General features: G+C 44.0%; 1 protein-coding gene across 2 annotated transcripts in view; it reads right to left on the bottom strand.

Annotated features, from left to right (window-relative positions):
* Window positions 1-24,882, bottom strand: part of LOC144688959 (ephrin-A5-like) — a 350,979-nt gene that overhangs the window by 25,502 nt on the left and 300,595 nt on the right. For both annotated transcript variants that reach the window (XM_078556030.1, XM_078556031.1), the window contains exon 2: window positions 21,932-22,224. In XM_078556030.1, the coding sequence (XP_078412156.1) occupies window positions 21,932-22,224 (293 nt within the window). The remainder of the gene's footprint in view (window positions 1-21,931; window positions 22,225-24,882) is intronic.

Here is a 24,882-nt window from a genome sequence, read left to right as displayed (position 1 = left end):
CAAGAGCAGAGGGGAGAGTAATTTCTTCAGGCATCTGTAAAAATGACCATGGATCTCTCAGACTGTTGTAAAAATGCAAGTGATTCACTAGTGTCCTTTAGGGAAGGTAACCCTTCCGCATGACAGGGTCAAAATCCTAACATTCCCTAACAGCAACATAGGGTTGCCATCAGCACAAGGGTTGCGGGATACAAGAAGAAGGTCGACAACCACCTTCTCAAGGTTGAACAATAGATGCAGTTAGCTGGAATCAATAAAAAATGGAAATAGCAAATTAACTAGTTGTTTCATCTCACGACCGTTTGTTGATGCAGAATGACTGGCGCCTTTTTCCAGGGTAATAGTAAGAGCCAGAGTGGAGACAATTGGGTAATTCTCCTGTCAATTATACCTGTAGGCCACACTGCTGTAAGTGACTGGGATTGACTTTTATGCACATCACTTGTATGTAACTATCGTCCACATACTGAACTTTGCTGGAGAAATAATCCTGCAGCACTCGAGACACAAGCTACTTGAGTGAATTTGGAGACTCTGTAAACTAAAACCTGCCTCCAACTCATAGGTTGACTCAGCGATGTTAATATGCACTCCTGGTTGTTTATTTTTTATTTACAACACTTTTTGGTTTTGATATTGGTCCATGAGTAATATAAAGAGAGGGGAATGGAGACAGACAGACAAATAGAACCCATATCGAGTAAATACAACTATTAACTATGGTGCTGTCTTCATCCCAAAATCAAAAAGTACACAATCTCAGAAGCATTTTTTAAATTCCTTCATGGGATGTGGGTTTCGCTGGCTGGGCCAGCATTTATTGCGCATCCCATATGCCCTTGAGAAGATGGTGGTGAGCTGCCTTCTTGAACCGCTGCAGTCCATATGGTGTAGGTACACCCACAGTGCTGTTAGGGAGGGAATTCCAGGATTTTGACCCAGCAACAGTGAAGGAATGGTGATATATTTCCAAGTCAGGATAGTGTGTGGCTTGGAGGGGAACTTCCAGGTGGCGGTGTTCCCGTCTACTGCCTTTGCCCTTCTAGATGGTAGCGGTTGTGGGTTTCAAAGGTGCAGTCTAAGGAGCCTTGGTGAGTTGCTGCAATACATCTAGTAGATGGTACACACTGCTGCCACTTTGCATCGGTGGTGGAGGGAGTGAGTGCTTGTGGATGGGGTGCCAATCAAGTGGGCTGCTTTATCCAGGATGGTGTCGTGCTTCTTGAGTGTTGTTGGAGCTGCACTCATCCAAGCAAGTGGAGAGTATTCCATCACACTCCTGACTTGTGCCTTCCAGATGGTAGAAAAGATTTGGGGAATCAGGAGATGAGTTATTTGTTGCAGGATTCCTAGCCTCTGACCTGCTCTTGTAGCCACAGTATTTATATGGCTAGTCCAGTTCACTTTCTGGTCAATAGTAACCCCCAGGATATTGATAGTGGGGGATTCAGTGAAGCTAATGCTATTGAACATCAAGGGATGATGGTTGGATTCTCTCTTGTTGGAAATGGTCATTGCCTGGCCCTTCTGTGGCGCAAATGTCACTTGCCACTTGTCAGCCCAAGCCTGGAAGTTGTCCAGGTATTGCTATATTTGAACATGGATTGCTTCAGTATCTGAGGAGTCGCGAATGATGCTGAACATTGTGTAATCATCAGTGAACATTCCCACTTCTGACCTTATGATGGATGGAAAGACATTGATAAAGCAGCTGAAGATGGTTGGGCCGAGGACACTACCCTGAGGAACTCCTGCAGTGATGTCCTGGAGCTGAGATGATTGACCTCCAACAATCACAACCATCTTCCTTTGTGCTAAGTATGATCCAACCAGTGGAGAGTTTCCCCCTGATTCCCATTGACTCCAGTTTCGATGCCACAGTCAGTCAAATGTCAAGGGCAGTTATTCTCACCTCAGCTCTGGAGTTCAGCTCTTTTGTCCATGATCAGACCAAGGCTGTAATGAGGTCAGGAGCTGAGTGACCCTGGCAGAACCCAAACTGGGCGTCAGTGAGCAGATTATTGCTAAGCAAGTGCCACTTGGTAGCACTGTTGATGACCTCTTCCATCATTTTACTGATGATTGAGAGTAGACTGATGGGGAGGTAATTGGCCGGGTTGGATTTGCCCTGCTTTTTGTGTACAGGACATACCTGGGCAATTTTCCACATAGCCGGATAGATGCCTGTGTTGTAGCTGTACTGGAACAGTATGGCTAGGGCACAGCAAGTTCTGGAGTACAAGTCTTCAGTACTATTGCTGGAATGTTGTCAAGTCCCATAGCCTTTGCAGTATCAGCATCCTTCAGCTGTTTCTTGATATCACATGGAGTGAATCAAATTGGCTGAAGACTGGCATCTGTGATGCTGTGGACCTCCAGAGGAGGACGAGATAGATCATCCACTCAGCACTTCTGGATGAAGATTGTTGCAAATGCTTCAGCCTTATCTTTTGCACTGATGTGCTGGGCTCCTCCCATCATTGAGAATGGGGATATTTGTGGAGCCTCCTCCTCCAGTGAGTTGTTTAATTGTCCACCACCATTCACGACTGGATGTGGCAGGACTGCAGAGCTTAGATCTGGTCCGTTGGTTGTGGGATCGCTTAAGTCTGCCTATAGCATGCTGTTTACGCTGTTTGGCACACAAGTAGTCCTGAGTTGTAGCTTCACCAGGTTAACACCTCATTTTTAGGTATTCCTGGTGCTGCTTCTGGCATGCCCTCCTGCACTCTTCATTGAACCAGGGTTAATCCCCTGGCTTGATCGTAATGGTAGAGTGGGGGATATGCCGGGCCATGAGGTAACAGATTGTGGATGAGTACAATTCTGCTGCTGCTGCTGATAGCCCACAGGGCCTCATGGATACTGAGTCTTGAGTTACTAGATCTGTTCAAAATCTATCCCATTTAGCACGGTGGTAGTGCCGCACAACACGGTGGAAGGTATCCTCAATGTGAAGATGGGACTGCGTCTCCACAATGACTGTGTAGTGGTCACTCCTACCGATACTGTCATGGACAGATATGTCTGCAGCAGACAGGTTGGTGAGGATGAGGTCAAGTATATTTTTCCCTCTTGTTGGTTCCCTCACCAGCTGCCACAGATAGTTTAGCAGCTCGGTCAGTAGTTTTTTTAAAATTTGCATTATTTATTTATTTATTCGTAGGTTTAAATCAGAGATGGGGAGGAATTACTTTTCTCCAAGGGTCGTGAATCTGTGGAATTCACTATCTCAGAGTGCAGTGGATGCCGGGACACTGAATAAATTTAAGGAGGGGATAGACAGATTTTTAATTAGTAATGGGTTAAAAGGTTATGGGGAGAGGGCAGGAAATTGGAGTTGAGGCCGAAATGAGATCAGCCATGATCGTATTGAATGGCGGGGCAGGCTCGAAGGGCTGAATTGCCTACTCCTGCTCCTAGTTCTTATGTTCATGAGATGGGAGTATCGCTGGCTAGACAAGCATTTATCCCTAATTACCCTTGAATTACCCGTATAGCACTGGTGCTACCGAGTGATTCTTGGTGGTGGACAGTGAAATTCCCCACCCAGAGTACATCCTGCGTCCTTGCCACCCTCAGTGCTTTCTCCAAGTGGTGTTCAACACGGAGCAGCACTGATTCATCAGCTGTGGGGGAGGGGGCTCGGTACGTGGTAATCAGCAGGAGGTTTCCTTGTCCATGTTTGACCTGATACCATGAGACTTCATAGGGTCCAGAGTCGATGTTGAGGTCTCGCAGGGCAACCCCCTCCTGATTGTATACCAATGTGCGGCCACCTCTGCTGGGTCTGTCCTGCAGGATGTACCCAGGGATGGTGATGGTGCTGTCTATGAGTATGACTATCTCAGGTTGTTGCATGAAGTTTGGCACAAGTAAGGAAGGAGGACTTGCTGTAAGGATGACTTTGCAGGGTTGACAGGGCTGAGTTTGTCTTTGTCGTTTCCGGTGCCTAAGTCGATACTGGGTGGTCCGTCCGGTTTCATTCCCTATATATTTTCCAGCGGTTTGATACAACTGAGTGGCTTGCGTTTCAGGGGGCACTTAAGAGTCAACCACATTGCTGTGGGTCTGGAGTCACATGTAGGCCAGGTCAGGCGAGCAGCAGATGGGTTTATGACAATCGTTTCATGGTCATCGTTAGACTTTTAATTCCAGATTTTAAAAAAAAATTGAATTCAAATTCATTGTGGGATGCAAACCCGGGCCCCGGGAATGTTACCCTGGGTCTCTGGATTACTAGCCCGGTGACAATACCACGACGCCACCACCACTGTTACAGAAAAATCCCATGTCAGTGACTGGTTTTGTTTGTCTCTTGGTTTCCAGTTCAATTGCTTCTGTGATCCTCCGAGGTTACTGAGATCATGCTTTAAGAATGGTAATCAAAACGAGAAATTGCTGCCGAGTAATTGTTAGTAAAGAGGCTCATTTTCACAAGTAAGCACAGCTGCTTGGATGAGGACTTTCTCTTTACAACACACGCAACGGAGCCTGTGTACAACAACAGCAGTAATTTGCATTTATGGCCGGGATTTTATGTTTGCAAATCGGGACTGCTGCACACGTGTAAAGTCTAGCGCGATGACGTTGGGCCACGAACCTGACGTCAACTTGTCTGTTTCCCATTAAAAAGTAGGTGGGCGGGCCCCGGAATCGGCAGCCCGCTCGCCAGCTCACAAAAAATCATTGGCTGGCAAGTGAGCTTGTTAACAAGCCAACTGACCCGACTATTATACCACCGATGCAATAATGGGGTTGGCGTGGCCAGGAGGGTGAGAGGGGGAGTCTACTTTTTCATCATCTCAGGTGAAAAAGTGGGAAGGAAGAGGGGGTTACATCCTTCTGGTAGTGCTCTATGCGCATTGGGGGCAGACCCCTCGCCCCCCTCCCCACCGCCCCCCCTCCCCCCCCCACCCAAGATGATACCCTACCTTTGTGCCTCCCTGCCTAGCCTACAAAAGCCACCCCTAACCTCCCACCGCCTTCCCGAGGGTGCCTGGCCCCTCCCCATCCGAAAAATCCCAGGCTTACTTGAGTGCGATATGCGTTGCTCAGTAGTGGGCGGGGTTAGAGCTGCTGGCCAATCAGACTGGCCGGCAGCTCTCGAGGGCCGGATTTGAAGTCTCGCTCTCTGTTTGTTCACGGCGCCCAGACAGTGTTATTGCTGAGGGGTGGCCTTTTTTAAAGTTGGTCGGTTCACAAGCGTCCTTTTTAAGGGAAGGGTGCGATGCAATGACGCTGGAGCTGGAAGAGGGCATGAGCTCGAGTATGGGGATGGAGCAGACTGTGAGGAGGGGGGGGGGCGGGGTAGGTGGGGATGGTTAGAGGAGGGAAAAAGTCAAGAAGGGATTTGAAAAAAAACCGAGGGGACGAGAAACCTATGGCGGATGATGAGATGGTGCAGAATTCCATCCGTAATTAAACCTCTCCATCTCTCTCTCCTCCTTAGCAAGCTTTTGGTCATTTGTCTTAATATCTCCTTATGTGGCTTTGGTGTCAAATTTTGTTGGATGATGCTCCTCTTGGGATGCTTTACTGCACTAAAAGCACTATATAAATGCAAGTTGTTGTTGTAGTTGTTGATAGGAAGTTGGACAGAGAGAACATGGTGAGGAACCTGGAGGTCACAAAGGCAAAATCCATTCATTATAAACAGATTGTCAGATACAGTGCAGAGTGGAAACCTTACTCCCCGTGGCTAAATGACTTTTACTATCCTTCTCATTCTTTTCCTCACACCTAACATCTTCCTAATATCGGCATCTCTGAGGTTCCCTGGTTCATAGTTTCTGCCGAATTGGAGCATGTTCTCAACAGGATCGATTTGCGAACTCGATGATTAAAACTTAATTTGAATATTGCTTTGTAGATTAATTATTCTTATAATAATAACTAGCTCAGTGTTTTGCGCTGGAAGAGGGGACAGGCAGCTCATTAAAGCATAGTAGCAAGGCAATGGTTTTAATCAGCAGCTCCCCCCCCACCCCTGCCCCATTGTAAGACATGCTGGGGCATCATGACCATTAGTAGATAGGTTGTGCTGTAGCTATTGAACTGTGGCAGTACAGCTTGTACTAGTAATGCGGGCTATTACCATGCATTAACATTCATTTTCTCAGCAAACAGGATTACAAAGGCTCACTAACTTATCTGCTAATAAATTGCACATGATCATTCTGACTGTGAATGAGTCAAGGCAGTATGTCACATTAAGCTTGGCATAAAGTTATTTGCACAGTTTCAAGTCAAATTGCTTGTAGTTCTAGAAATCTGCATTGACTTAATGTCTTTTTAGTGACAGGGAATTCACTTGGCTAGCATGTTATGAGCACAAATGAAATGTGATATTCGTGGTAGTGCAGACTATCACATTGAGTATTTGACGGGCATGAATTAACCCCAAAAATTTTCATCCTCCTCTCCTCAGGCTAAAAATGCCCCTACTCTTCTTCTGCGTTTGGACATTATTATGCGACTGTCAAGTCCCTGGGCGCAATGGTTGGCAAAATTGCAGTCTCTAGCAAGATTAGGACATCTCCATTGTATGCCTGGGACAGAAATACGAAGCAGGCAGTAACTGGTACCCTTAATGGGCCCCATGATTAAGGTGAGGAAGGGGTTCTGATTTGCTTCAGAATTGGAGGGCATTAAAATTAAGTGGGGGATAAATGCGTTTCCATGGTGAAAACCAAACAGAGTTTCTGGTTTCATTAATTTAATAAACAGTTGCAAATTTAAGAAGAAAGGTCCTGTGACTGTTTTATTGAGTGTGCAGCCTTCAGAGAAAACTAACCCGCAGATTCATAAATCATGAAGAAGAAACAAGAGTTAGCAAAGTGACAGCTAGATTTATAATGCAAAAAGATGTACATCAAGACTAATTACTCCATATAGATATTTTCACTGAGCAATGCAATATTAGTACTTTAAATATCCTTCATACCATCTAGTTCAAATAGTCTAAGATATACACTACAGCGTATGTTTGGCAACTTTAGAGCAATTCGTTTTAATGTAACAAAGCACTATTAGACATAATTGACTGTCGACATTTCTGTCTGCTAATTGACTATTGGGCCAGTGATCCAGACCAAAATGTTGACTCCTCGTAAAACTTGATATGTGTTATGCTTCAGAATTAACGCAGGGCCTTTGCACGCCAAGTCCGATTGACTGTACTGAAGCTGAGTGATTGTCTGGATTGTGCTGTGTAAGCGGTAATTCATTATCAGGGATGGTTACTTCCAATAAGTAAGAAATCACTGTCATGTTTTCAATTGTCACATCATGTCTTAACCCTCACATCATGTCTTAACTCTTTGACAACTGCTCTTATCATTATTACTAAAGCAGGAGGTATAGCTAAGATCCCCTCGATGGCTTCATTGGCCAACCCTCTGTGTATTTGGTACTGAGCCATGCAGAGCAGAAAGGCACCACCTTCGTTCCCTGGTCTGCTTGAGTTATACTATTTTGGTTGCAGTGCAGAGCTGAGCCACAATTTGCCTTGGTGCCGCTGGGCTAAATAAGGGGGTAAAAAAGAGTTTTGGTTGTGTAAGTAAGTGTGTGTGCATGGGTATGCATGTTTATTTGTGTGCATCTCTGTGTGTGCACTTGAGTATGTGCTTGTAAGCTTGTGTGTGTGCACGTGTGTGCATGTCTGCACGTTTATGTACATACGTATATATGTGCACGTGCATGTTTGAATGTATATATTTGTATGCGCTTAAAGTAAACATCTGATCAGGCTCAGCTATGATGTCCCCCATGATTAATTTGTTTTGACAATACTTACTGACTAACCTCACACATAAAGGGTGGCCATTCTGAGGAAGCACTGACAGGCAGCCAACAACTCCAGAAGCACACCCCCAGGACAAGTAGAGGGGGAATAAGAAAAGAAAAACTTCACATTAAGAACAAAATGCATGACTTTATTCTTGCTGCATTATTCATTAAAAATGAATTTTAAAGAGTTAATTCTGTTCCTTGATTTTTTTGATGGTAGTTTTCACTCATTCTAAGTCTGTGCGCTAAGTGGAAAGAAACTATTTTTCTTCGCAGGAGCACATTTGAAAGTTTGTACCTCACTTTATTGATGTTAGGATTTATATGCAAAGCAGCTGTCGAGTCAGGTCTTACTCAAAAGCCCTTGCAGACCTGAGAGGGAGCTAAAGAAGAGATCGGAACAGTACTTTGGATAATGAAATTCCAAGAGCGTAGAACGCCTACTTGTGAAGGAGCATTTCATCTTTAAGATGTTAATATAGGAAAATTGGATTGGTCGAGGTTCTGACTGCCTCAGTCACTATCTCTTATCCCACATTCCCATTCATCTTGGGCTGCCTCATTGAACCACTTCGCCCAATAAAAACACAAGCTCAGTCAATGGCAAACGATCTCATTTTTTCTAGATTCACCACATTTAAAGATGAAATGTCATTCCTACAGGAAAGAATTTTGATTCTCAGAATACAGTCATTGATGTGGATATTCTTATATCTACAACAACCAGTGGCTAAAACCATGTGGGATGGGCAATTTGCATATGAATCGCACATCAATAATAGAGGCAGCAGACATCAAGATACAATCTCCTTAGAAAAGCAAAGTATTTGCTTCAGAATAATCTTAGTTTGTTGGCAGGGTGAGAAACAACAGATCCAATGTTTTAATAAATTGTTGAGTGTCGGGGATTTCCAGCTATGCTGTTTGACTTGTACATTGCCGTAGCATTTTCTTTGGCATTCATTAAAATTTTGCAGACAAACCACATTTTGAAGTGTTGCTTCGAATAAATGAGATGTGGATTTTCTTAGAAGGCAAACCTGAAGAGTTATTTGCATCGTTTTTTTTTTTAATAAGCTTTCTTTTATGACCTATCAGTGTAAGTCAGTCCCCGCAGAGTTTAACAGGCCAGATCCTGCCTCAGTTTGGAGGACTAATTTCAGTTAATTGAGGAGCGATCTCCCCCAGGTAAATTGGAGTCAAAGACCAGCAAGCAGAAATATAATGGAGCAACAGGCAGCCTTAAAGAGGAGATGGTTCGGGTGCAGTCCAGTACATTCCCACAAGGGGGAAAGGATGGACAAAAAAAAGCCAGAGCTCCCTGGATGACAAAGGAGTTAGAGAGAAGAATGAAGGAGGAAAAGGGGGCATATGACAGATGCTGGTTTGGATAATACGAAGAACATCAGGCTGAAGGCAACGATAAACCACTGCAGTACTTTGTCAAGCATTGTCATGGACCAATCCAATGCAAGTCCACGGTCACCAATGACCTCTTAGCGCGTGGTACTTTCAGGGGGAGGAGGGTCAGGCTGAATATAAAAAGTACAGCGGACAAGTGATAAAGGAAACAAGGGGGGGGGGCAAAGAAACAGGATAAGACCAGATTAGCAGCTAACATAAATGGGAATCCAAAGATCTTCTGTCGGCATATTAGCAGTAAAAAGGCTGTTAGAGGAGCGGTAGGACCGATTGGGAATCCACTGGTGGGGCAGAAGGCTTTTTTTGTAGTGGTTTAAAACAGTCGAGAGGCTTGCTGGGCCATTTCAGAGGGCAGTCAAGACTCAACCACATTGCTGTCAGTCTGGAGTCACATGTGGAGCAGACCAGATGAAGACAGCAGATTCCCTCCCCTGAAGGACATTAGTGAACCAGATGGTCTTTTATGACAATCTGGCAGTTTCATGGTCACCATTAATGAGAACGGCTTTTTTATTTCAAATTTATTAATTAATTGAATTTAAATTCCACCAGCTGCCGTGATGGGTCTTTAGCCCTTGTCTCCACAGCATTAGCCTGGGACTCCAGATCACCACATTACCACTGTGCTACCGTGTCCTACGATGAGATGTGGACTTTCAAAGATGACAAACCTGGCAAAGATTTTAATCAAGGGAGAGGACTTTGCCAAAGATATGGTAAATGAAGAGGCTGCTGGGATACTGGATGAGATAAAAACATAGATAAAGGTGAGGTACTTGGAAGACTGGCAGTACAAAGTGGATAAGCGACCCAGCCCAGCTAAGATGAATCCAAGGTTGCTGAGGGGAGTAAGAGTATAAACTGTGCAGCTGCAATCTTCTAATCCTCCTCAGAAAAGGGGTATTGCCAAAAGAATGAGGGCATTGCAAATGTCCTTGCTCAAAAGAGGAGGATAAATTTGGCAATTATTGGCCAAGTCAGTTTAATGTTGGTTATGCTGAAGCATTCGAAAGCAGCTGATTGGACAAACATGGACTAATAAAGGAAAGCCAGCACAGAGATGTAAAGGGTGAATCATGTTTGACCAAATTGATCTGATTTTTGTATGAGGCAACAGGAAGGATGGATGAGGGGTAGTGCAGCTGATGTTGTTGATATGGAGTTTCAAAAGGTGTTAAGGTAACACATATTAGGTTTGTTAGCAAAATTAAAATCCATGGTGTAAAAGAGTCAGTAACAGCTATGGGTATAAAATTGGCTAAGGGGTAGAAAACAGTGCTGTGGTGCATGGCTGTTTTTGGACCGTTTTCTTCCTATTAGTCAGAAAATCTGATATAGATAAAAGCAGCAACCTTGAGGTATTCAACTTGATAATGACAAATGTTCTCAATTGACTAATGTTGATTTTGAATTAGCAGGGCTATGAGGAAAGGGCAAGGGAATGGGTCTAATTGGATAGCATGTTCAAAGGACTGGCTCTAGGGCGATGGGCTGAATAGCCTCCTTCTGTGCTGCGTGGTTCCATGGTTACACAGAGGCATAAGGCTGCCCAGTTAGGAGGAGGTATCAACAAATCATAAGGGGAGATCCATGTGCCTGTTGATTTTCCAGTATCTTTTTAATGAGCATATCTTTTGTAAGTAATTGCTAAATAAAACATACTGAATAATTACAGCAACAGCTGCAAATCTCATCCAGGAGTTTCTGGATAGGTAAGAGGTCTGTTTATCTTTTTCTTTTCACTTGTTAAAATGTTAATTTATTAATCAATTACATTTGGATATTTCGGTTCAAACAGAATTGTTTTTCTCTGTATGCCATATGGAGAAAATTTTCTATCGACGCCAGCCATTCTACAGTATATAATACATTCCTGAGACAGGTCCCAAATGGAGGGGGAAGAGCAGCACTATAGGGAGCGGGAGCTGGGTAGTGCTGGAACTGGGTGGGGATAGGTTGGAGCGCACCCAGTAAGAAAAGTGGCAACAAAGAACAAGGTTCTTCTTTTGCGTCCTCCCATCTCACTTTCAGCTGTTTCAGGATTTTCACAGGTAAACAGTTTTTATTAACAATTCATTCTGTGGTGAAGCGTTAGTTCAAAATCAAAGCTCAGGAAATTTGGATTGGGACTGGGATTGGGATTGGGATTGGGATTTGATTAGCGGACCAAGGAGTTAGGCATTCCTGCCCTAGAAGCCACCTCAGAAGAAGTTTAGGTGGAGGCAACTGGTCACTAAAGAGGAGTGAAACTCAGACCTTTAAGACTACAAAGCTGAATTAAGCCAGTGTGGCGGTGGCCCTGATAATGGGCCTGAAAGCCGGGGGCAACCCTACCTCAGCCATTTGTGGGGCCCCCTCCACAATGTGGGCCCATCCGGCAACTAATTTGTTGCCATCGGAACTCCTGTTCCCATTAAAGGATGAGAGCCTGCCTCCAAGAGCTACCAGCCAATCAGAGAGCTGGTAGCGCTTCAGTCTCAGCAGTGCCACCTTAAGCAGTGACCACTGGTGGGTCTGTGCCCAGCTGAGAAAAAGCAGCAATGGACATCACCCTCACAACTGGATGAGTGGGATCTGTATAGTTAATGCAGTGATTACCAAAACAGATACTGAGTATGGGTAAATCATAATATTTAAGAGAAGGTTTCGAGTAAATAAGCTTCAATATGGAACCAGCCCTGATACAGGACTGAAATTTCAATAACTCATCCACGTTGCAGGAAACCACTTAAATTAGAAAAGTTGGCAAGAAGTAGAATGCAGCTAATCTACGAGTTAAAGAGGGCAGATTATTTGACAAAACCTTTTCAAATTTCGATCAGCCATAAATGACTTAGAAGCTGAAAGAAAAGGAAAGGGTTTAGACTGACCTTTGCTGGATCTGATGTTCCTGGCATTAGAATGGGACAGCTTTGAGCAGTTAACATTCTCCAGCAACTTCTTTTTGCTCCAATTAAGATCACAGAAGTTGTGGGGGTGGGAGAGGAACAGAGGTTTGCTGTAAGCTTGAGGGTATCTCACCTTTCCAATTTACCTGACCTTCCAATTTAACTGAGCTGTTGACATTTCTGCTGACTGTGAATCATCGCTAAGTCATGGACGTGCAGCTAAACTCCACCACGAGGACAATGTCGGTGGCGCTTATGTGCCTTCCGTCTGGGTGGCTGCTGCTGCTGCTGCCCCACATTGCCCTGATGCCATCGATCTCCGTGAGATGGGAAAAGCCAGCAGCAAAACTGACCTTTGCATGCGCAAAGATTTGAAAATCCCATCAGGAGGGCGCTTAAAATCGCACCAGCCATTCTGGGGAACAGCAGCCAATATTCATGCAGCTGGTATCTACCCATTATCCAGATGACTGGAATTGTGGGATGCTCACAACGTAAGAAACAAAACTTTACCATTAACTCAACTGGAGAATTCCCTGGGATCAATCTCCCTCTATGACAATGGACAGCCCTGAAAGGAATCCACCCAGAGAACAGATGCGGCGGTCAGCTACTCTCTAACTGGAGGATAAGGGATGACCCGATTGCGGCCATGAGTCACAGACCATGGAACACATCACGTCAACCTTCCCACTAAGAATAATTCCAGTATTTTCTACAGAAAAGGTTAACCTGCTACGTGACTTTAAGTTAAATGTTGATGAATGAAAAAGGAGACTCCGGCTCAAATTGGTAGTTGTTCATTTTGGAACTGATGTAGCAGGAAATTCTTATCCACGATAGAAAGTGATCAACATTGGAATAAACATGGAGTAATGGAGTCAAATGTTAAGAAACAACTAAATAGTACAATGGGGAAGACTTTAGGGTGTTGCTGGATGGACGAATTGAGGTGCATCCAACCGCCCTCCATATCCGTGTTATCTTGTGAACACACCAAGAAAAACGCAACCAGATTAGCATTTATTTCCATTGCTGTTTGTGGGATCTTTCTGTGCGAAATAGCTGCTGTGTTTTTCTACGTAACTTCAGTTCATAGCAATTCACTCAGCTTTACCATCTGGTAAGGTTCTACATAAACACAAGTGTTTTGTAAATGTTCTCCAAGGGTTTTATGTAAGGGAGAAAGAGGATTTGAAATAAACACTGAGCTCCAAAGTATGCAGGAAATGTACTGCTGAAAACATTTTAAATGAAGGCTGCCCCTCACTGATTGTATAGGAAGCCTGATTTTTTTTTTAATAGGACAGTTAGCAAGCAAGGCTCATTTTCCACTCTGCTCTCTATTCAAGCCCCTTCAATAAACTCCCTCAAGACGAGTGTATATATCTTGTTCTTAACAATGTCAGAAGACAAGGAACACAATAAATCACATGTTATTTATGAAGAGCACTCATTGTAACACTAACAGACAGACAGTCAGAATGCTGCTTAAGGTAAACAGTTGAATACTTATCATCAGCACACTGTGGGGTCGAGGATCATGTTCCTCACCTGGGGCCTTACAACAGAGGTATTTAAACTATCGTTATCATCTACAGGCCATTGTGAGATTGCATTTCAAGCATTCAGAGAAGAAGGCATGATGGGCTTACTTTATTAAAGGGAAGACAGGATCAGCCATAGATAAATCCAACTCTATCAGCGCCAGAGGATATTTTTTCATGATCTTTCGCCACAGCTGGTGATTTTCCAAGATGGCTTTCCCAGCTCTCAGGAATTTATAATCAGCTCAGAACAATTCAACATCATTGGTGACATCTAGCGATGACAAACTGGCAAAGTGTCTCATTTCTAGCCCCTACTCTCAGCATGGCCCCTAGCCTAGCTGTTCTAGCATGGCTACAGACTGGCATTGGACTGATGATGTGGAAAATTGCCCCGGTATGTCCTGTCCGCAAAAAGCTGAGCAAATTCAATCTGGCCAGTTACCGCCCCATCAGTCTACTCTTGACTATCGAGGAAGTTGTCGTCGACAGTGCAGTACTTACTTGGCAATAACCTGCTTACCAACGCTCAGTTTGGGTTCCACCAGGGCTGACAGGGCTCCAGACTTTAGTACAGCCTTGGTCCAAACATGGACAAAAGAGCTGAATTTCAGAACTGAGGTGTGACTCACTGCTCATGGCATCAAGGCAGCTTTTGACCAAGTGTGGCATCAAGGAGCCCCAGCAAAGCTGAGAATCAGGTGAAAACTCTCACTGGCTGGAGTCATATCTAGCACAAAGTGAGATGGCTGCAGTTGTCAGAGGCCAATCATCTCAGCCCCATGACATCGCTGCAGGAGTTCCTCAGGGAAGTGTGCTAGGCCCAACCATCTTCGTCTACTTCATCAATAACCTTCTCTCCAACATAAGGTCAGAAGTGGGGATGTTTGTTGATTATTGCATGGCATTCAGTACCATTCCCAGCTCCTCAGATACTGAAGCAGTCCATGCCTGCATGTAGCAAGACCTGGAAAACATTCAGGCTTGGGCTAATAAGTAGCGTAACATTCACGTCAGACAAGTGCCAGGCGTTGAACATCTCCAAGAAGACAAAATCCATCTCCCCATTATATTCAATGGCTTTACCATTTCTGAATCCCCCACTATCAACATACTTGGGGTTACCATTAACCAGAAACCTAACTATACCAGCCATATCAATAATGTGGTTACAAAAGCAGGTTAGAGGCTGGGAGTTCAGTGAGTATTTTATGTCCTGGCTCCCCAAAGCCTCTCCACCACCTGAATGTCACAAGGAGTGTGTTAGAGTAATCTCCTCTTGCCTGGATGAGTACAAATGCAACAACACTCAAGACATTTGAAACCATACATGACAAAGCAGCCCATTTTATTGGCACCCCATCATCACCTTAAACATTCATTTCATCTACCACTGGCACATAGTGACAGCAGATATACCATCTACAAGATGCACTGCAGCAACTTGCCAAGGCTCCTCTGACAGCACTTTCCAAACCCACAACCTCTATCACCTCAATGGACAAGGGCAGCAGATGCATGGGACACCACCATTTGCAAGTATCCCTCCAAGACACGCACCATCTGGACTTGGAACTGTATCACTGTTCCTTCACTGGCGCTGGTTCAAAATCCTGGGACTCCCTTCCTAACAGCACTGTGGATGTCTAGACAACCTAGATAGCAGCGGTTCAAGAAGGCGGCTCATCACCACCTCCTCAAGCGCGATTAGGGATGGGCAGCAAATGCATATCTTGACAGCGATGCTGACATCCTATAAATGAACAAAGGAAACATTCTAATAGTAATTGGCAACAACGCATTTCTGTCAACATTGCCTCAATTAACAAATTACTTTCTAATGACTGAAACCATAAGCAATGGTTGCTTCCTATTTTTACATAAAAAATGAAATTTCCCTCCCCACCTCTCTCTCCCTCTCTCTCTCGCTCTCATTTTTCAGCCTTCCGTTTCCTAGGCTCTATATTCTGGAATTCCCTCCCTAAACTTTCTTGCCTCTCTATTTCCTTTAAGATGTTCCTTAAAACCTACCTCTCAGAAAAAGCTTTTGGCCACCTGTCCTAATATCCCCTTATGTGGTTCGGTGTCAAATCCTGTTGGATAACACTCTTGTGAAGTGCCTTGGGAAATTTTACTGCAAATATAAAAATAAATGCAAGTTGTTGTTGCTCATGCATTGTAGCTAGGCTCAGTAATGAGAAGAACTGATGGAAGAAACATTTATTGTTTTTCTTGCTTTGTGGACGGAGTTGTCTCATGCTGGAGGTTCATCTAAATGAACATTCTTCATACAAGCCTAGAGTCATAGTCAACTGGCCATGATGGGGTGTGGGTCATCTCGTCCAAGCCAGATGTTGCCCTTGCCCAAGATTCACCCTGGTCATTTCCTTCAAGGTTCACAGGACTAGGAACTTTGGTCAGCATCTTTCTGACCCTAACCAGTTATGACCCCTGGACTCAGTGTCCTACACTGGCTCCTGATTAAGAGCAATGACTCAAATTTTAAAATTCTTCTCCTTGTTTTCAAATCTCTAAATTGTATCGCCCCCTAGCCATCTCTGTGGCCTCCTCCAGCTCTGCAACCCTATCTCTGCATTCTTCCAATTCTGGTTTCATCATCCTGCACAGACATCAGATGCTGAATGGCCTCCTTCTGTGCTGTAACCATTCTGTGATTCTGTGATCCGCAATTATAATCATTCCACCATTGGCAGATGCGCCTTCAGCTGCTCCTTAAGGCCTAATGCTTTACGAATACCAGTTGTCATTTTTGTAACACCACAATCACCACCCACCTCAGATCAGCTAACCCTCAACAGTCTCTAAATTGAACCTGGGATCTTCCTATACCGTACAGCTCAGTCCCAGATCGAAACATGCACTTACCTGCAGAACCATTTTTGAGGAGACTGGTGAAATGATTTAAGGAACACGTAGTTTGGCATTCAACCATAAGTAGCCAATAAAGGGATGCTTTACACTTCAAGTCAAGTGGGGTAATAACGAAACATTGTTTACTTCAATGGAGAACAGTAAACTAAAACACAAAATGTTAACTTTGGCAACTATTTTCAGAAAGCCAAAGTAGCTTTGGGCTTTAGAAGTTAATAGAATTTAGTTTCTGAAGGGAAAGGACAGATATTTTTCTTTCTTGCAGTCCTGTTCTAATGAAACTTTCGCGGAAGCCAAATAAGATGTAATTTCTCAAGTTTAGCCTGACCTGAATGCTAATTTTAACACTTATTGCACGGCTTTTTGATGAATTTGCCAAATCCGAGACAAAGAATTTTATTACATCATCAGCTTCTGGCTGGCTGCCATCGTTTTTAACATGTTGCCATTTTTGTGTGCAAATACCATATTTTTATTTTTTTCCTTCGGATTTACCTACAGCGGTTTTTTTTTATATAGGTGATCTGCTTGCTCTTTCAGGCTGGCAAATTTTGGGATTGGAAGGCTAGCCTATCCCAGCTTGGGTTGTCAACCCTCCAGAATGGGCCCGGAGTCTCCAAGGATTTAAAATTCATCTCCATGAAACTGCTGGTGTGAGCAAGTCCAGGAGAAGCATCATTAAAAGAAATGGTTTCTTTTCCTGTGAACACTGTCATTTGTTAATCCTAACTGCCCTTGAGCAGGTGGTGGGGAGCTGTCAATAACTAAGTGCCAACTCAGAGTCAACCATAGAAGTCACAGTCAGATGTAGGCCAGAAGATTTCCCTCCCCTAAAGACATTAATGAACCAGACAGGTTTGGTCATTATTCATGAGGCTAGAATTAATTCCAGATTGCTTAAATTCTTCCAGTTGCTATGGTGAGATTTGAACTCATATCCCTAGAGCTTTAGTCTAGGCCTCTGAATTACAAGTCCAGTAACATAACCATTGTGCTACCGTGCACCTGGATTAAAAGATCTATACAGTGCACTAGAAGTCAACGTGAACATTGGTTCATGAAGTCCACATCTTGGTAGTAAATACTAAATCAAAAGGTCTAGACAGTGAGAGAGAACATGAGGTTAAAAAGTCTACACAGCATGATGGAACCATTTAATCAAAAGGTCTAGACAACGAGAGGGAACAATGGTTTATGAAGTCCACAAGTGGGAATGAATACTGGTTTAAAAGGTCGAGATCATGGTGCATTGGACATCCACAGTGACAGTAACTATTGGCTTAGGGATCTCCACAATGGTAGAGTAGAATGAGGAATCAATGTTTGGGTCAAATATGTTTCCTATCTGAAAGGAATTTACAGACTGTTGCAGCTGACTCCGTTTTTGTAACTGTAATTGTAGGATTAGTTGCTCTCAGGAGTCATGAGCTCAGTTTCTCTGAGCTGTACAGATTAACAGGCCCCTGGTTCAATCCCTGATTCACTTACTCAATACAAAGCCGTGTTAGTGAAGTGCAGCAGCCAGGACCCTGGTCTTCAGCCCAATCACCATCAAGTGATCCATTGTTGGAAGTTCGCAAGTTTAGATAAGCAATGAAGCTGCAATCAAGCTCAGTTGTGATGTCCCACCCAGTCTGATAGCCCTCCAACCTTCACTATAGTGACTCATATGTGGTCAATGGCCATTGGGCGATGGAATACCAGAGGGCACTGTGGAACAGTACCTTATTAAACATGTCCTAACCCTTGATCTCTACCACCAAGTAAAACAAGAGCACCAAGATCATGAGAACATCAACAGCTTGAAGTTTCGCTCCAAGTCCCAAACTGTTCTGACCTGGGCATATCTCTTCATTGTTGCTGGGTCCAAATCCTGGAATTCCCTAGCAGGCACCCTGAGCACAAGGGCTGCAGCAGTTTGAAGAGAAGGCCAATCACCACCTTCTCAGGACAACTAGTGATGAGCAATAAATGCAGCCTTACTGGAGTCACATCGACATGCTTTTTTATTTAAAAGTAAGGGGATTAACAGCTACAGGAAGGAACACCAGAACATTGCAGATGAGGAAAAAGAAGGAGATGTGACTGAAATGGGCACAGGAATGGCCTTGGTGGGATGAATGATTGAGCATATGTGTTTGTGTGTTGTGTTGTGTTGGGTTGTATGGTGTGTGGTGTGCATATTGTCCATTGTGTTGTGTGCTATGTTGAATGTGTGTTGTGTGTGTAGTATGTGGTGTGTTGTGTTGTGTGTGATGTTTGCATGTCTGTGTGTTATGTGGTGCATGTGTCACGTATTGCATGTGTTATGTTTATGCCTCCTCATCCTTCCCCTCTCCAACTGAAGGTGCTGTCTCATGTTGTGGAACTGCACCTCCTGAGACCAGAGACCCTTGTGCACCTTGCCCAAGTGGGCATTCATCACCTGTAAGCCTAAATGGTAAGTGTTGGGAAGATATTCAACCACGGAGGGCACCACAGCTCGGTCCAGCCCAGTCATCCCCCCTCCATATCTCCACTTGCACTCTTTCCACCAGTTACTGACAGGTAACAGCACTGAGAACTCTTTCTTTCCTTCACTATCCCTCTCTATAATAGGAGGACAAGGTCAATACAAGCAAATACCTCAATTAACTCAATGCAGCCTTCTTTTAACATGACGATTTAATATACCGAAATGTGCCTTGAAGTTTATTCCATGAGTTGTTCAGACTGAAATCTACAAGTCAAATATCTGCATTGTTTTTCATCGCCATAGTAATAAGTGCTTGCCCTCATGATTGCAAGATCAGCACTATAAGATTCTGATGTGATATTATACTTCTGTTGTAGCATATTTGACAAGCCCTGACTCCTCACTTTAATTATCAGGCCTCTGTGTGTGTGTTATGACAATACTTAAATTTCTAGTGATAGCTGGTGCCGCAACTAATGGCATAAATGACAACATCTGAAACCTAAATGTATGTGTCTAAGATTTGATTAACCACAAAGACAGAGGCATAGACATAAAGATTGCCTTTAGGCAATCAAGTTACCACTGAGATGAAGTCAGGGACTTTACTGAATGATGGTAAGTGCTTCAATTAAGCAGTACTTACATTCAGTCACACCTCATGATATCACTGCTCCATATTATCATTGTGTGTAGGATGATCTGAAATGATTTCCCCCTCTCCCTTTCTGCTCTGTATTTGTCCCGTTTAGTCTCTGGGATACATTCAGAGACTGGGGGCCAGGGATCCACTGGCTTCTCCTGGAATCTTCAGGGATGAAAGACTACTTCCCTGGACACTCCTGTGAGCAATTCCAGGAAAAAGAAATCATCAGCGAGGCTGCATGTCCCCAACATTACAACAGTATGTTGGGAAAATGAGACAGAGGGGGAGAGAGAGGGAGGGAAAGAGAAAGATGGCGGTTGTGTTTAGGTTGAAATTCATAACCTTGGTTAATTTTAAATCTTTAAACAGATTTATTGACTTTCCACAACTTAATCAATAAAATTAGGAAAGAATTTTGTCTTTTGAATGGAATCATTAATTATCATCCACTGTGGAGATTGAAATGGGTGAACTGTCTCAGCAGCAGTAGTCCCCTTCTCATTGCCCCACATTATCTTCCCTGGTTCCTCCCCCATTTTTTTCTTTCCCCCTCACACTTCACCCCCTATTCACTCCTCCCCTCCACCTCAATTCCCTCCCCATTCTTCAGTCCCCCTCAACACCTTCATCCACTGTCCTGATCCCCGTTCCCCACTCAGTTTCTCCCCCCTTCCCCCAATTACCAGCCCTCCCTCCCAATCCCCGTAACACACCGACTCCCCCTCCTCCACTTCCTTCTCCGTACCCCACTCAAACTCCTCACTTTCCTTACCCTAATCCGCCACTCACCCCTCAGGCTCCCTCACCCACCCACACCCTCCTCATCCCCTCTGCCTTTCCCCCTCTCCCCTTATTATTCCCCCCAACCTCTAACCCCCTCAAATGACCCCCCACTCAGTCCTCACAACAGGAGGACCCAAACGATTGAAGAATTTGACTGACTGAGGTATCTGCCTTGATTCATTCTCCTCTCTCCCAGAGAGGGCAGAGAAGCTTTGTAACACAGCACGGATCTGAAAATGCTCTGGTAGCATTTGGCAAACAAGTTAAAAATATTAATCAGCAGAGAGCCTTCAATTAATTTAAGCTCTACGGCTTCAAGAGAATCACTAACAAATTCTAAGATTAACCATGCCAACAGGTTCTTTTAATTTTGAAACTAGTTTGGACCCAGCTAAATGAGTGTTTGAAGCATTCCTGGGTTACTAATAAGGGGAGAGTAGATAATCAATAGTCATTATTACCAATGTATCTGGAAAATCGAACGAAGACATGGATTCACGCTGTTTAATTGTTTTACTTGATCAACCTTTCAGCCTGCAAGCAAGAAAGTCTCTTATCTTTTTATTTATTTTGGTTCTCACTGAGTTTTGCTATAGATTTACAGCAATGTGGCTGCCTGCCTCCTGCGAGATTCAAAAGACAGACAGAGTGACAGTGCAGTCCCATCTAAAATGCACCATCACACTCTAAATAAACAAAAGGCTAGAAAATGCCTCGCAAATGGAAACATCCCCTTCTGAATGAGTAAACCTCCGTACCTCCATTTGGTCTTCTCTCTGTCTAACTTTCCCTCCTTATCTCTCGTGCTGTGGTGCAGTTCCACAGGCCCAGATGGCCCTCCAGTATCCTGCTAAAAGTGACTCATTGTGTGCGCCTAGATGTTTTGGGAAGGGTATTTGGCCAAGAGGTGGAAGAAGACACATTGGAACCCAGCACAAACCATCCACTTACCCAACATCCACGTGAATGGACAGTCCAGCAGGAAGTAGGAAACTTGAGAATGACCAGCACTTAGCCCCATCACCACCCTCCCACACATAGTGCAGTCGGCTGCCAGCACTCAATCCATATTTGCATGCCCAGGAAGGTAGCTTGAGTGAAATGACAGTGGATGGTTAATGGTTATGGACCACGCCCCAGAGAGGGTAGAAGTTAGTGCAATCAGACAGCAGGAACAGAATATCAAGAGAAACTTATTTTGAATCCATCTGCCAATTCTCTTTTGAATACTTCACAAAGCTAGGTATGGGTGAAGAAGGCCATTCAGACCCTCTCCTTCAATGTTTCATTGGAGCTTATGGTCCTACTCGCCTCTAGCTGCCTCCTAAATGAGTTCAGTATTTCTGCTTCCATTACACTACCTGGGGAGTAGTCTGGATCTTAATTACCCTTTGCTTGCAGACGTCCTCCCTGGCCTTAGGAATTTTTCCACCTCTGTCCCACAGCCAATGGCTGGAAACAAGGAGGCTTAACCACCTCATGCAGTGTATTTTTGGGGTGTACTCACATATATAATAATACTCGTTTCCAGGTCGAAACTCAAAGCCCAGAGAAAATGGTGTGAAGAGCTGGAACTTCTCAGAGAACTTCAGTGGGCCATTTGGCGTGCGCGGCCTATTGCATTCCCAGCGCTTGAAGCCATTGTTCTTGTGGTCACAGCTTCTGTAGCCATCAAAATTCACCATGTAAAGAATGTAGCTCTCTGTCTTCTCCTCTGGCACGGAGTCATCATAGTGGGGGCAGTAGATGTCAAGGTAGTCATTGATGCAGACATCGACTGTATAGTCCCCTCTGTGAAACCTAAAATGCAGAAAGACAATTCAGCAACCAGAATAAATTGAACAAAAAAATGCACAATTTTTAAAACAAAGCTGCTAGGATATTGAGTCTTTCAGACCTCCCATTAGACTTGAATCTCTACTTAACAGTGTTGGGCATGGTTCAATGGGTTGTACTCTTGCCCCTTAGTCAGATTGTCATGGGTCCAATTCCCACTCCAGAGCCTTGAGTGCAAAACGCATGACAGTACACCTCCCAGCGTAGTACTGAAGGAGTGCTACAGTCTCAAGAGGTGTGGTCCTTCGGATGCAATGTTAAACTGAGGCCCTCTGAGGTGGGTGTCAAAGATCCCAGAGCAGGGGAGTTGTCCCAGGGCCCATATTTATCAATCACCCAATAGGTCACAACATTACCACATTGCCATTTGTGGGACCTTGCTGTGTGCAAATTGGCTGTCAAGTGATTGTACTTCAAAGTGTGCTTAACTAACGTTAAAGTGCTTTGGGACATTTTAATATCATGGTAGCATTAGACATATGTAAGTACTTTCTTTCTTCCATTGCAAGGCTCTACAGAATAGTGGAGCTAATTTAAAAGTACCAGATCTCACTTGAAAGGTCTTGAGTGATGATGGTTTATCCAATCTCTATCCAGCTCCAAGAGACCATAGGTCTACTGAACAGCACTATCCCTAATGTGGTAATCAATTGCAGCACTGGATGGATGGTGTGGGAAGTGGGCAAAAACATCACATTGGCTTTGCTGGGCTGGGGCTGAAGCATATCTCTGGATAGCAGAGAGAGAGCTTTCTTCTGCATTTTGCTAAGCAGCAACCGGGAGCCCTTGATACTAACACTTGATGTCTATACGACGGAGACTTTCATTCTCTGTAAACATCTCTCACCTTGAAATTAGACAATTGGAAAAAGAGATGGACACTGAGCAGGAGGCAAGTATGTTCATGAGGAAAGACCAAATACATGTCTAAGGTGGGGCTCTTAAAGGCAAGGAGGGAGGATTTGGAAGAAAGTTTCAAACAGCAGCTGTGTACTGACTGTAGGATCAGCCTCCAATGATGAGGCAAAGCAGGGAAAAGCAGTGCTCTGGAGCCAGAAGGGTGAAGGATGAGGTTTGAGATATATGGATTGGGAAGAGCCCTGAGATAGTGCATGACCTTAGGAATTCTCTCTCTCCCATTCCATTTTGTTTAAATATCAAAGTTTGAACAACTACCTACTTCTTAAGGTTTTAGTTATTACCCTCCCAATATTCTGCCCTCCTCACATGAAGGCTTACCTGATAAAGTAAATAAAGAGAAACTGTTTCCAATGTCTCAAGGGTCAGTGACTAGTAAGAGGTCAAAAGAGGCCACATGAGTGTGCACGGACTAATAGGTGATGGATGTGGATTCAATAATGGCCTTCAGAAGGGAACTGAAGGAGTAAACATTGCAGGGAATTAACTGGACTGACCTTCACATGAGCCACCATAGAATCAATGGGCTCAATGGCCTATTTCTGTGCTGTACTACTCTATGATAAGTTATGAGATGAGGAGTGGAATCCTGCGCTGGCCTTTTCCACATTTTGCTCACTGAGGAACACTGATACACCACAGGTGGTGATTCGACTTAACCTGTAAAACTAACTGGACTACACCAGATAAAGACATTTATTACACATGCGTGTACCTGAACCCAGTTATCATGTAAGTGTCCCTTGCGCTTTTAAAGGGCAAGCACTATTACACAAAATTCCCCAGGCGTCTGATGCCTTTTTAAGTGCTTGTTCAATGAAGATTTTACAGCTTTCCTGTTGGGACAATAGGTGATTGAAAAGATAGAAGGAGCCGTGTTAAATGAAAGAAAAGCCAGAGGGTGAATGGCGGGGAAGAGTCAGGTAAGGTTATGCACACACCTTACATCATGCGCACATTCTGGGAGTACATATGGTTCATTTAATAGTTTAGTATCTATTAAGCTTGAAGGGGTGGGCAGTGTTTATGCCCCTGAATAGCTCCTGGCACGGAAACCAGATCCCAGTGCAGTGCAGGTGTCGTGATTCACCAGCCCTATTTCCAGTAGTTGCAAATGGCTCCAAGTCACAAACTCAAGGCCTAGAGGTCACAAGGTGGCTATTTTTATCAAAGTCAATTAACAAGCACCAGATGTGAAGGGTAATATCGGAAGCAAACTGATTGAAGTCGGAATAAATGACGTGACAAGAGTCTCCCAATGTAGCCCAAAGACCAGGTGGAAATGCTGGGTGGGCACTGTGACAGCTGTGGGATATGAGCATGTTTTGTACCAAGCTCAATTAATTTCTTCCGATGAAATACCCCAGCGCACAGGGCACCAGGGCTCATTAGGGATTTCAGGTACGGAGTCTTAATATATCACACTGATGCTTTTACCAAAACAAAGCATTTGCAATCTGCTAATGTTAAAAGGTAGCCGTCTTTCTGAGAGACTGTTTGGCAAAACCCTTTCTCATTTGTTTCCAAACACATGGCTGGAGGACATAAACTATACGCAAATGCATCATGCATTACTTGAACAACATTAGCAGTCTGCACGCTTTTCTCCTTCAACCAGAAAAGACAGGTTTTTAAAATTTTCCTTCAAGTTAAATATAAAAAAAAACGTTTGCTGTCCAGGTGAGTTGAGGTGTTAAATGGTTA

This window comes from Cetorhinus maximus, chromosome 13 (assembly GCF_964194155.1).
Source record: "Cetorhinus maximus chromosome 13, sCetMax3.hap1.1, whole genome shotgun sequence".
Classification (NCBI taxonomy): Eukaryota; Metazoa; Chordata; class Chondrichthyes; order Lamniformes; family Cetorhinidae; genus Cetorhinus; species Cetorhinus maximus.
This window is presented reverse-complemented; position numbering and strand designations above follow the sequence as displayed.